The 14,080-nt window shown below is 40.3% G+C and overlaps 1 protein-coding gene across 4 annotated transcripts in view; it reads right to left on the bottom strand.

The window, feature by feature from the left end:
• Positions 1–583: 583 nt before the first annotated feature.
• Positions 584–14,080, bottom strand: part of ARHGAP17 (Rho GTPase activating protein 17) — a 65,930-nt gene continuing 52,433 nt past the window's right edge. Inside the window, exons 16-21 of one of the 4 annotated variants that reach the window (XM_084640833.1) lie at positions 13,909–14,065; positions 12,366–12,608; positions 9,055–9,224; positions 7,952–8,569; positions 3,981–4,029; positions 1,341–1,478 (exon numbers count right to left, since the gene is read on the bottom strand). In XM_084640833.1, coding sequence (XP_084496959.1) covers positions 4,022–4,029; positions 7,952–8,569; positions 9,055–9,224; positions 12,366–12,608; positions 13,909–14,065 — 1,196 coding nt within the window. In that variant the 3' untranslated portion in view covers positions 1,341–1,478; positions 3,981–4,021. Of the gene's footprint in view, positions 1,479–3,980; positions 4,030–6,514; positions 6,539–7,951; positions 8,570–9,054; positions 9,225–12,365; positions 12,609–13,908; positions 14,066–14,080 lie in introns of all 4 variants that reach the window. The other 3 variants (XM_084640832.1, XM_084640831.1, XM_084640834.1) reach the window with 3 other exon arrangements.

Raw genomic sequence — 14,080 nt, 5'->3', positions numbered from 1 at the left:
TTCTTTCTGGAGACCAGTGGAAGTATGAAGGAGGAGCTTCTATGCAGTAGGAGAGGGTCAGGAAAAGGGCTTCAATGTAAGTCATGTGTTATCTGCCATATGAAATGTGAATAGACAGTTTTTCAAGGACAGGGTGAAACTATGGAATGTGACAATCACTGTGCATGAGTTATACCAAAAAATTCAGAGGCAGGGTCAAATAGACATGGGTAGTGCATGAGCTTGTATACAAAAGAATACAAATTAATCATACTTGTATGATAGTCCTAAAGGTCTAGAAAACAACCTAGATAATACTTTGCCCTGCCTATGAGTGCAGGAGACTGGACTAGATGGTCCCTCTTGGAGGTCCCTTCCAGTCCTAGGATTCTCTCTCTCTTCCATAGTTTATGAAAGATAGATCAGTTGAGCACTCAGCCATACTTTCTGTGGTTGAATAATTAACAGGCACCAGGTCTCAGATGTAGCCACTTTAAAGAGTAGCAGTTAAAGCTCAGCACTGAAGTCCTATTGTGTTTTCAGTGGATCACAAAAATGCATGGAGAAGTTATATTTGGATACTAGAATAAATAGGCCTTCAAACGACAAAAGACGGAATCCTTTAATTTTATAAATGCTCACTCAACTGATGAATCCAAACAGATGTTCAAAATTCAGCCAATTTAAATGAAAGCATGAACATTTCCACAGTTTCACATAAAAAGCAGGTATGGTTAATACAAATAACTATGACATACAGATAATGGTCAGTACTTAAAGTAGCAATAAAATGGTTAAAGATACAGTAAGTTTCTTTCTATGATATGACAGTCCTTCAAGGCACTGGAATACATCCACAGTTTTGACAGGTGACTGATAACCAGCAGTCACCACCAGCATTCTGGCATTTTTTGGTTCATACTTTAACAAAAACAAAAGTCTGCAGCAAGTCAGTGAGGGAAAGTCTCTTGCAAGGCATCTCCTTTTTAATATAATGTCTAAGAACTAGGAACAAAAGTAACAGTGACATTAAGTAGGTTATTTCCATACATGCACTTTAAATAGTAACTGATGCACTGCTTTTTATTCTTTTGGGATTTCTGCTAATGCCATCTGTATTAGCAGCAATTAAGTGTCCTATGTAAATTTCCACAGTAATCAACTCTTCCCATCTAGGATTTTTGAAACCACTGTCAAGACACAGATCATTAAACTTCTTCTGTATGGTTAGATTGCCTTACATGTAAGTAGAGCCTTCACACAGTTCCACCATATCTTCAAAAAAAGCTTTTCACTGTTAGGTCTTGATTTGCAACTTTTCCATGAGGACAGAAAGGTTTTTTAAAAAGTTTTGGAGCACGTTTTCTTTTACAGAGCAGTGCTTTCTGTATCATTGTCAACATTAAGCATGAGATGGTTGTGCAATTCCTTGCTTGCTGACTCTGTAGGAAGCTCTGAAGAGAGGCTACTAAGTGGTTCTTGAACATTGGAATTGGAGTCTACAAAAAAAGCAGGAAAACATAAAATGTATAGTGTCTGGACAGTCATTAGATCTCAGGTATATTTCCTTATAAACAAAGGGAAAGGAACAGATCCAGGTAGGACAACAGCTTAACAGAGGTTTTGCAAGTTCAGGGCCTGCATATGCACACAAGCCACTTCAGAAAAACTGAATGAAGTTTGGGTAGCTCCTCCCAGCCACCCCCATCGTCACCTGCCTGACAGAAAGAAGCTAAAAAAGAACTGAACATTTCAATGTCAAATTACACTGCCTTGTAATATTCCCAGCTTCTGCTGTAGACACCCACTCTGGAGGAAACAAGAATGAATTTTGCATTCTATAAAGAGTATTATAGAAATACCTCCCCATTACTTAAGTAACGAACATGTATGATATCCAGGGAAGGTGTCTATTACAGGCAGAAGAAGAAACTATTTAAAATCAACACTAATGGTCCCAAGAAAGGGTTGGGTTCAGCTTCTTTCCCCTTGCTGGTAGGGAACATCTTGTAGTTTGTCTTTGATCAATGACAGGGGAGAGTTGTGTTCTGGCCCTTTCTGGTAGAGGTATCCAGAAAGTGACAGAGGGGATCTCAATCTTGCAGTTCTGGTGGCTGTTAGGAACAGGACAGAAAGCCAGAAAGAACAGCTAACCGTTTAAATGAAAGCATTCACCTCAGTGTTTCGGGAAGTAGCCAAGTGTTCATAATATGCCACATACTGATCTATGTCTTGAGAAACTGAAGTGTAATTTATTCCTCTGGCTCATGGAGAGGCAATTTAAACCCCCCTGAAGAGCTCAAAGATATCAAACACTAAGCCTCAAACAGAAACAATGGGTAAGTATTATTTGTTTTACAAATGCATAAATGGAAGATCTGGGCCCAGGGATTGTCAGTGGCAAAGGTAGAATTAGAATTTAGGAGCATAACTCCTGCTACTTCCCCACTTTAGCAACAAATTAAATTTATGTAAATCTTTGCTCAAGGGTGTCAGAAAAAAACGGCCTAGAAAATCCAGGTTACTGCAGTTCAGTGATACTGCTGTCTTTATAGGTGGCACTGGAGTCCCGAAGGTCCTATGCTGATAGCTCTTTGCAGAACGCTTAACCAGGTCCTTACCACATGAAGTCATAAGATCCCATGGCCCTTTTTGTAATAGGATTCCAGTTTACATAACTTTCAGCTTACTTAAATTCACTGTGTAGATTCAACCAGTCAGATATGCATTTCCTTCTCTAATTTTTGTACTATGGTGTTGTGTGAAGAAAACATAAAAGCATGTACCATCCATAAAGTGGCTGAATTTCAGTGATAAGTGAAATTGTTCCTTTTTAATCCTTAATTCCAAAGCGCCTAAACTGTTAGGAATAAGAATAATAAAGGTACAATAAAAACCTTCCAGATTTTAGAACAAGCAGCATGGTAAACAAAGTTATATATTTAGGTGAACCACCACTAAAAAAAATTAGATTTCTTCTTGTTTCAAGGGTAGACCAAACTAATTTTTGTTTAATACTGAAATAAAGAGATTACAATTTTAAGTACTTTTTAAAAAAAGTATTAAAGGAACTCCTACACAAGGTTCTTACACTGCCATCACCACAAGCATTACTTACTAGACTCAAATGTTAGTAAAGAGCTCTTTACTACCTTTTATTGGACCAACTTCTGTTGGTGAAAGAAGCTTGCAAGCTACACAGAGGTCTTCTTTGCCACACCTGAAAAAGAGCTCTGTGTAGCTTGAAAATGTCTCTTTCAGCAGCAAAAGTTGGTTCAATACAAGGTATTACCTAACCCATCTGGTCTCTCATATCCTGGAACCAATATGTTTACAACACTGCAAGTTACAATTGAAGACTTTCCAAATCCATCTCAGTATTTTATACCTTGTTCATCCCTGCAGTCTGATTTAAAAAAAGTTTTTTAAAAATGGCAGTGGCCCTGGAAGCACTTACACACTTATCACCTTACATTTTCTACAAATTTAGTACTATTGAATTTGCACTAGTAGTTTAGTATTCCAATGGCTTTTATGCAGAATCATGTTAGACTGTGTCATAACCTCTAGGGGAAGGCATGGGACAGGAGAGCTCCCCATCACTACTTCATTGTGAAGGATGGACTAGAAGAGGGAGGGTGACCATTAATAGGAGGATGATGGGGTAAGATTTTTTTTTTTGCTACAGAGAAATAGTAAAAAGGCACAGCTTCTTCAAATACAACTCAGAATAGAGATAAAATCCATTCATGTTATGACTCCCAGTAAAATAGGACATGAGAAATTAGTGATGCAAAACATGAACTACATTCTAGTCTTGAATCCATTTAGTATTTGTTAAATTTAGGGCAAGCATAAAATAGAAGAGCCATTCTTTTTGCATGCTATATTACTCAGAATGCAAGCAAGCGGCGTTATGCTGACAGGTTAGTATTGGGCATTAGTGCACATTCAGTCATGAACTAGCAATGTCTTTGGCCAATCAAATGCCTTTTCCTTACCATTAAACTTTCCCATTTCAGTTCACATTGAATAATGCAGGTCAAACATCTAGATTGTTTAATAAAATTTTCAATTAGAATTTAGAGCTAATTACTTACAACCATAAACAAGATTTGAAGTTACTCAAACCTAAAGCATGACTAAGGAGTTGGTATAACAAACCCCCTGCAAGCTTTTCAGAGGTTATAGTTCAAATGTTTGACATTTATTGCTAATTTTAGTTCGGAGTTCCATAGTTTCAGCTTGTGAGAGTCTAATTTTCCCTAGTATGCTATTTATTGTTAAGCATAAAGTTAAAAAAAAAGAGACAGCCTATATACACGGATCAGTTACAAATATATAACAAAGGAGCCAATTCATGAAAACGACAGCAGCCCAGTGGTCTTTACAATAAGTGCTTTTAAGGTGCACCTGTTATAAGAAGAAAAGGAGTACTTGTGGCTAAAGCTCACTTCACTGGATGCATTCAGCTTATGCTCAGATAAATGGGTTAGTCTCTAAGGTGCCCCAAGTCCTCCTTTTCTCTTTGCGAATACAGACTAACAGGGCTGCTCCTCGGACACCTGTCATAAGAGTAACTGCTCCATAGCTTTTAAGTAGTATGATGTCAGGTGTTAGGTTAAGGATGAAATTTTATCTTCCACCATAGTCTGTATGATTGTCTCTTTAGTCTCCAAAGAGTGGCTGATCCTATCCCAGTGTGGCTTGCAAGGGGTGAACCTGAGCATTGAGATTCAGCCTTTTCTCCAAATTCCTTAGCTTCCAGGAGATTTCTTGGAATACTTCCGAAATATATGCATGGATGCACTTGCTAGATTTAATACAGAATCCAATAATATAAACACTCCTGCTTCTCCCTACATGTAATAATGCCAGTAAAGTTCTTGTACTATTGCTCACATCAGCCACTCTATCTGGCTGGTTTGCTAAAGCTTGCTCACTAACTGTTACGTTACTTTAGTACTTGTGGCCTTAAACTTTTCCAGTCTGACACTGTACAAATGGCATCATTTGAGATACAGCTGGCAGTCAGTTCCTGGATACATTAAGAAAATATATGGACCAAATCAAACTATAAGAACACTTTAGTTCTGCTTTAAGTGGCTTCTTTTACTAAAGAGATGGAATTCCCCAGCACAGACTTGCAGGAGTGTTGTATGGTTACTGATATAGCCACACCTCTCAGCTGTGCAGACTGCTGTACTCTGTTGTGATTGCCTCATTTGAATAATCATTTAATGTTACAACAGATCAGTAAATTCCTGTATTCTGAATCGCTATTATCCAAAGGAGAGGGATCTGCTTAATTATATGGCTATTCCTAAATAACCCTATGGGATTGACCTAATAAAATTCAGTTTTTAGCTATTTGCCAGCCACAAAGCCACTGCCTCGGATGAAGCAGGAAACTCCATGTATATGGAAAAATACACCAAAGCCCAAACAAGATAGTCAAACTGCAGAAGCCAACATTTGGAAAAGGAGGCTCAGCCCTTGCTCTCCCACTACATGTCAGCATGGCTCTTTATCCCCAGAATAACTCACTGTCAAGCATAATGCAAGAATCCCAGCCCCTCAGCACTACTTTCCCAATTCAATTTGGAAACAGAATTTTGCTGTTATTCTGGAGAGATTAATGTGGCTGACCTGTGAAGAAGGGAGGGGGAGTGAGATGGAAGAGGACAAAAGATTAAAGCCTTTTTTAAAGCTGTTCACTTCCAGCAATTTGACAGCCAGTTTAGTGGTAGTTTCATTTAGAAATTGCAATTACAATTAAGCTTCTCGGTACAATATTAAAGTGCATTGTCCATAAATCCTGTAATAACCACATCCTGGGGTAATCAACACAGGTACGTGGCCTCCGTTTATTCAGCACACCATAACTTGTTGCCTCTAAGCCATTACATTAGGCAACTGTCAAGTTTCTAAACGACCTATTCTTTGGAGACTTGTAGCACCATTAAGGAGGCTAAGGACCTTACAGAATGCAAATACAAACATGCCAGAATGCAAAGAGATGCTGCCAGGAGCTTTTCTGCATTGGGGTTTAGTTCATGAACAGTGTGTGCTTTGTATGAGTAAGTTCCAAGCAGTTAAAATCCAAATAATCAAAATCCTAGTGTAAAAGCTGCATTAGAAACCAAATATGAGTGGCAAAGTTTTTTGCGTTAACTCCCAACTCTTCAGTTTGGCAAAAGTTAACCAAGGAGGGGAACAGACATTTTAAATGGGTCACTACATCACTTTAGACACCAGAAGTGGTAGTTCTGATAACTGCATTACATTGAGTGTTAATTATTTGCATGGTACACTTTAAGGAGGATTCTTTTCAAAAAAGCTTGCAAGTGACTATCAAAATGAAACATGGGTCCTAATGTCTGTTACAAACTGGACAGCATGTGTAATAATGAGCTATAGGGCAAACTGGACAAAAGCACACGTTTTAAAGCACATGAACAAAAGAAAGCTACAGATAAAAATGGCTGCGCAGGAGCATTTGTAGCTGTATTGCAGGGTTCTGATCAGTACAAACCTTAGTCGCAGTAACCTTCCCCACCTGTGAAGGCATTATGGGGTAGAGCTATTAGATAACAGAATACAGTTTGCATTCCAAACAAAATTAGTCTTTAATCTAGACAGCTGAAGTGTTATTGAAAAGGGGTTTAACCATTAAACACGCAGATTTAAAAGCATTAGTCTTTTATGTTCATTACCTTTCCTTTTTAAAGTGTCTAAAAAAGTCAGACTTAGCAGGAAGACATTTCAAAGGTGCTGCTTTTTGTGACTGTGATGGTCACATTTTTCTTCAAGATTTAAATTTATTATTGCCACCTATCATCTATAAAATGCAGACTCTACTATTCCTGTGGGAGCCTGCAAATACCACCTTGTGCCCCATGAGGGTACGTCTACACTGCAGGCAGAGGTATGATTGCAGCATGTCTAGACATACCCAAGTTAACTGTGATCTAACTTGCATAATGACAGGTTTCAGAGTAACAGCCGTGTTAGTCTGTATTCGCAAAAAGAAAAGGAGTACTTGTGGCATCTTAGAGACTAACCAATTTATCTGAGCATGAGCTTTCGTGAGCTACAGCTCACTTAGCTCATGCTCAAATAAATTGGTTAGTCTCTAAGGTGCCACAAGTACTCCTTTTCTTTTTGTGATCTAACTAGCCTGAACAATAGCAGGGAAGCCACAGCAGCACAGACTAGCCACTTGAATAGATTTCCCCCGGTCCCCAAATTAGCTTGTATAGCCCATGCTGCTGCAGCTTCACTCCTATTGTTATTTGCATCTCTGACTGCAATGTAGACATACTTGGAGTAGCATGGTAGTTATGTTGGAATACAGAGATGCATATTTATACCAGGTCAAGGTGCTCAAAAACAATTAGTGATTTTGGGTGCCTAATTTGGAACATCTTAATGGGGGCCTGATTTTCACCCTCTGAAAAGTCCGGTCCATTAACATCATGTTAGGGCTCACAAAGGCATTAGCCACTTCAGAAATCTTGACTTAGAATACATGCTTAATGTGTTCTCCTTGGCTAGGCCTCCCCCCACTTCAAAATATTTGCCATTTCTGCAACTCATGCCTACGTAATGGTAGCTGCCATGACGTGAAGAGCTTGGAAAAGCCATTTAAAGTTGAGTCCTGTAACAATGCTCTGCTGTCAAGGCTGGAAAACATATTCAGAAAGTAAATCACATTCATTTTTATAAGAACAAAAAGTCCTCTCCGTGGAAAGTGCTGGACGGTTCTCTGCAGAGACCTCGTAAACCATAATATGCAGGTCAAGCATTTTAACAGAATAAAACAAGTAATTTAATAACTTAACTGAGCTTGCCTTTCATATTTCACCAAAGAAGGTTCATCAGTATATTTCAACTTGATGTTTACAGCAGTAGACAGTCTCCCAGCCCCAAAATATATTAACATGCTACAGCATACAAAGAATTCACTTACCAGTTATTATTTTGGAAGCAGTTTGAGTGGGATTTGTAAGAACATTTTCTCCAGATGAATGAGAAACAGGAGGATGAGGTGGTGGGGGAACATTAGGTCGGTTCCGGGGTTTTGGTACTGGCTTTGGTCTCGGTAACGTACCAGTCTGAGGAGGAGAATGAGATTGCGAAGTTTCTTGGGTAGACGGCTGCAGTGGAAATAGTGCGGAGCTAGCATTGTGTTTTCCTAGAGGCGGCGTATCAGGTGGTGTTGGAGTCTGAGGAGGAGTACAAGATGGCTGTTCAGGTCCATGTTCCCCACTAGGTACAGCAGGTGGATAAGATACTTGACTACTTAGTTTAGGCTGCAGAGGAGGAGTAGCCTGTGTTGGGGGCTGTGGAGGTGGGTGGTTAGGAGCCTGTATTGGGGAGAGGCTGCTGGAGTGTCTCCGAGGTGCAGAAACCTGGGAAGAGGTGGAACTCTGGACTGCCCCTGGGTTTGTAAGTTGACCGGGAGGAGAAGGACTTCTTGTGGGTGGTTTTGGAGAGGCAGAAGGTAGCTGAGCTGCTGCAATAGAACCATAGGTTCCTGGCTGCCCCGGTGGAGGTTTAGGAGGTGCTGGTGCAGGCTTTTTCACAGCTTTGAGAGACATTGATAAGAATAAATTAGTTACTATGTACAGCTGGAATAAAACCTTGAAATAAGGGAATGAGTAACATCATTTAAAATGCTCATACGCTTTCCAGTTGAAATTATCCGGGCCTGGTACCATTGTAGTTTCATATTGGTTACCAAGAAATGTACACAAAGGTTATTAATCAGCAAACTCCTGCCCAAGTGATACCACTGTACATGGTTGGCAACATCACAATATTCTTCAGACTCGTCCATGGTAGCAGACTCAAGTTTAAGTAAGTTTTGGTAAAATACACAGTTGAACTATTTGCTTGAGTGGAGAACTGGTCCATCCAAATAAACCAGGAGTGCAATAACGGGTAACAATCCTAGGAAACAGCTATGTGGGCAAGCACCCAGCTGTGAGAGGTCAATATTTTAATCACAACAATTGTTTCAGAAATGAGTCTAGTCTCACACTGAAAACTGCAAACAAGAACCCAACATACCTCTCCTCACTGCGTGGGGGCTGGGACCAGCAGCATTCTGTGGCTGACTAACACAAAGCTGGTTAGAGCTATTGGATGACTGCGGCTGGTTCTGCACAGTGCTTAAGTGCCCACCATTTCTCACAGGTGGAGGAGTAGTTGAAGCTGCAGTGTCCCTGGGCTTTGAGGTACTGAAAATGTAAAACACCTGCATCAGAAGTTGCTTTTGAAATACCTCTCCCCCAGATGTACTGCATCACACTCATGGGTTTACACTAGAAACAGGTTAATTCCAGATACAGGTGTCTGAGTCATGGGAAACAGATTCCTGTACTAAAATGGTATTTGAAGGGATTCTTAGTTACAAGTGAAGTAACGAGACTGTGCATCTCTAGAGCTGCCATGCTCAGCTGTCTACTTCAAGCTTATCTACACTTGAAACAGTCCAGCGGCACAGCTGCAGCACCTCAGTGTAGACCCTAACTGTGCTGATGGGAGGGATTCTTCCATCAGCGTAAACCCACCTCCCCAAGAGGTCATAGCTAGGTCAACAGAAGAATTTTTCCATCCACCTAGTGCTGTCTACACAGGGACTTAGGTTGGCTTTAAAATGCTACTCACAGGTGTGGATTTTTCATACCCTGATGTAATTAAACCAAGCTAATTTTCTAGTGTGGACCAAGTCTTAGTCTTAAACGGGCCCTGCTGACTACATTTGATGTAGTCTCACCAAAACAAATAAATCTATAGCCAGCCTTGCATGAACACCGGAATACATATTTACATTAATTATTGTTCTAATACCAACTGTATTCTCTCTGCGTTGAAGAGGAGTCGATACATTTAAGGCTGGTTCATCAGACTCCCAACTTGAAAGTTCATGGAAAACCCTTGGATTACTCTCAAAAATTCATACCCCACTTTAAGTCACCATGTGCTTGTGGCTTTAACAGAATAACCTCGGTTGCCCCAGCATTGCAGGACATCTCAAAAAGCAGCTAGTTTGATATACCCAGAGATGAGACTGGGGAATAAAAGTGGGGATGCTCTGTTAAGCTCCTCCCACACAACGTTATGTGAGTCACCAAAATGAGACTCTGCTCACTTTAGATCATGCAGATATTCAGAGTGTGCAGGCAGTTCTGAGCTCCTCTGGCTTCTTGGCACGGCTCCTTGACTGGGGGAAAACGTCTTGAGACAAGACGGCAGGAATTTTTTTGCCACAGTGTAGCTACCTGATGCCACCCTCCGGAGTTTAGTTTTTAGCTTCCATGTAGCTTGTCAGGGTAGGGACGACAGTGCAAGACTGACATTGAAATACCCATCTTGGTATAATTCCCCTCCACCCCTGCCACCTTTTGTGCAGTCCGGACGTGCCTAGTGATATCAACATTGGCTGTCTGATTTAACACCTCACTGAGCTGAGATAGGCCATACCCCAGGGATATTGCAGGGGCCCTGGAACAGACTCAGACATCTTTGCATTGGTTACGCTTTATTCACATTTAAAGTTTCCCTTGCAATAGCTACAGACTATTTTAAAGGAGAGCAGAGATACTAGAGAACATGACAGTAGCTTCTGATTGAGCCATTGACACGACAACCTCTGACCCAGATATTGGAGCATATCAAACTGCCCTGCAGAGAGCGGAGAAGCATTGTGATGCTCTTGGCTCTGAGTGCAGCTCCAGGCAGGAGGACTGGGAAAACCATGCGGAAGCTGCCACTAGAAGGGCACAGTTCAGGCTGTTTGATAAAAGGAGTAGCTTCCTTCTTAAATCATGCATGACCCACAAGCAGTGCTAGAGAAGTTGCCATGGGATCTGCTTCTGCCAGACAGACCACCACGGAGGTACTTCAGAGGAAGACAGGAGGTTAGTGGGGACCTACAAATGGAGAAAGTACGGAGAAGTGCGGATCTGTATAAAGATCTCAGCAATGAGGAGGGCCAGAGGAAGAGTGAAGCCACCAGGGCATAAGGGCAGCAGGACGGGAAGAGAACCAAGGAGTCTGAATGGTTTGTGTGGAGTGCAGGTTGTTGGGAATGCATTTCCCCCTAATCCATGTCCTTCCTTCCCACACACATGCTGTTTGACTTCTGCAATATACCTGCCTCACAATAAAAAAGAAAAGAAATTAAAGCCGGTGCCTGATCATTTTGCCTGCATGTTGTACATTTCCCTCCCCCGTCTGTATTGTTAGATTGTAATCCTGAATTTGGAGGGGGTATTGGCTTTTACAAGATCCAGTTCAACTAAAGAATTCATTAACGCTCACAAAACAAGAAAGCTTTTGTGTAGATAAATTTAGGTAAGAAAAACTATCAGTACATTCTCTTAAAGGCAGAGAACAACCCCTTCTATACTGCTGTACTTCTGAATCCACTAGTACTGTTTGCTAATAGCTTGGGTGTAGTTCAGGTTTTCAGAGTTAGAGATCTTGGGCATTGATCCATTATGATCAGATCTGCAAGAATGTCACTTGGGAACAAAAGTTAAGTAAAGTGCAACAAAGTTACTGATCTGAACCAATCCAGCAATGGCACCTGTAGACTGTTTTACTTTGTGGGAGGTTGCCTAAAAGACTAGTCCTCTCCAAACTTCACTTAAAAATGGTTTACCAGCTCTCACTTGGACAAACCAGGAGAATACCTAAAAGCAAAGTGTTACATAACCCTAGAGGGTGATAAGGAATGGGCAAATCTATTATAATTAATCTCCAGATCAAAATATACAGTGACTAGCAAAAAAAGTAAATGATTGCATAGAATTTCAATAGCAGTCAAGTGGTGAAAATCTAATATACCATTGTGCTAAAGAAACTGATGCCAAAGAGTGATAAATTGACTTCTGACTTGCTGGTTAAGGTTAAGATTACGTCTGTTCTTTGCTAGCTAACACACTAACGAAAAGCAAACAAGACATGAATCTACATCACTTAACAGAAATGACCAAGACAAGCCTCACAGGCTTCTAGTATTGCCAGAGTTTCTTATGCTTTCAGCAATAAACTGAGCCCTTTTGAAGATACTTCCAGGAGTATGACTTGAAGAGATCAATAGAGGGCAGCAGAGTATACTGATGGAGAATTCTTGAAAATTCTCATGTGTAAAACAGATTTTATAGTAATTAACTTCAAATTAAAAAGAGAAAGTTCCATAATCATCTCTTGTATGGTTCTTTTTATCCATATACCTCAAAGCACTTTATAAAAAGGGCAGGTATATTCAAGTTGGATGGTAGTACCCTGCTGAGTAACTTATACTGCCAGAGACCAGTTTGTTGCTGAAGCAGCCTGTTAAAGCCACTGCCAACAGAAACCAGACTTCTTACCTGACATCCTCATTTCCTTGACTTTGTAAATGTTCTGCTGTGCCAGCAAAGGGAGCAAAAGTTGCACTTACTGGGCTGGTTTCAGCCACAGAACCCTGTGAATGCTGCTCTGCTACAGGCTGAGCCAGCATGCCAGCCTCAGTAGGTGGAAGTGGTGGCTGGAAAGCTGGGGATGTGTGCTTTCTATTTATAGTGCCACATCTCCGAGGATTCACTTGGAAGTCCACAACCTTGACACCAAAGCTAGAGAGAAGAGAGAGTGAACACACACCATGCAGGCCAACTCCAGATAAATAAAGCCAAAGAGCAATATTGCATGTTATAACTCAGACAGGAACCCGTTGCTTAGCATGCAAAAAAGCAACAAGGAAAGCTTCACCTTTCTCCATATAACACCACTTTTGTTAAGACATGCAACACAACTTGACATTCACACCGAAGGGTAAACTAAACATCAGTGGGATGGGCTATTCAATTACAAATTGAAGACAAGTAAGATCTGAATGCTGAGTAATTTTACCACACCAGTAAATAAGGAAATTTCCTTAGACACCAGGATATCTTCAGACTTTGTGCATTAGGTATTTCGCAAACTTTTTAACATGGTATCTTCAAGTCACCATATAGACTTCAAGATAAACATTTATTTACTAAAGAAATATTTATATACATTTGCATGGTTAAAAGCATGAAAAAAGGAAGGAAACTACTTTATTTAACTATGGATAAACTTTGTCATTCCAATATAGGTCATTTAAAAAGGTTAACACAGCATGTTCTAGAAATGTTTAATTTGACGTGGTTAAAATCCACTAAAACAAGAAAGAATGAACCTTGAATGGATTCTCTTTTTCCCCTCTGTCAATACTGTTCACCACATGACAGGAGTAGGGAAATCTAGTATACAGTTGCAATAAATAAAATAATTTGCATGTGTCTAACCATAGTTAAAACCAAAGTAACAATTTAACATTTGCATAAGGAGTTAGAACAGCACATCCCTTAAATACGGATATGAAAAACTGATAACAAATGTACTACATGTTATTGTATGGGGGTAAATACAGCACATCTGCCATGGTATACTGTACCATCATCAAATCAGAAGTCTTTTATCATGAAGGCATCAGATAACACCACTTCAGCCTGTGGTTTTAAACAGAAGCCTTGGAACATTCAGAAGTTAAAGCAATAGATACTATCAAACGTACTTTTATTTTTAATGGATTATTTTGAGACCTAAAATCTAGGAGTTGGGAATATTGTAAACAGAAACAGTAATTATCTGCTTGGCTTTTATCATGCATAGAGCATAACTTGAAGTAAATGCCAGTACGTTACCTTTGACCCTTCCTCAGGCTGCAATAATATGAGGGGAAATAAATCACTGACGGGTTATCTAGGAGTATTTCCCCTTCTGACCACAGGTTTTAAATTTTATTTTAAGATGAGCTACGAAACATTTCAAATTACAACCTCCTCAGTGGTTGGGAGTTTGAGTGAGGGCTAATGGCTGGAAAAAAGTTCCAGGAGCTAAACATACCCTTCCTTCTTCAGCAAATCGCCTTCCATTACGGCCATGCTGACAGGCCTCTTCCGCTCCAGTGTCCCCGACTCATACTCACTCCCAAGTTGTGAGGAGTGATTGGAATTGGTGGCAGGTAAAGCAACAAATGCTCCAGACACATTAAACTCCACATCTGGATGAAGACAGA

Source organism: Lepidochelys olivacea (assembly GCF_965140295.1).
Source record: "Lepidochelys olivacea isolate rLepOli2 genome assembly, chromosome: 10".
Taxonomy (NCBI): Eukaryota; Metazoa; Chordata; order Testudines; family Cheloniidae; genus Lepidochelys; species Lepidochelys olivacea.
This window is presented reverse-complemented; position numbering and strand designations above follow the sequence as displayed.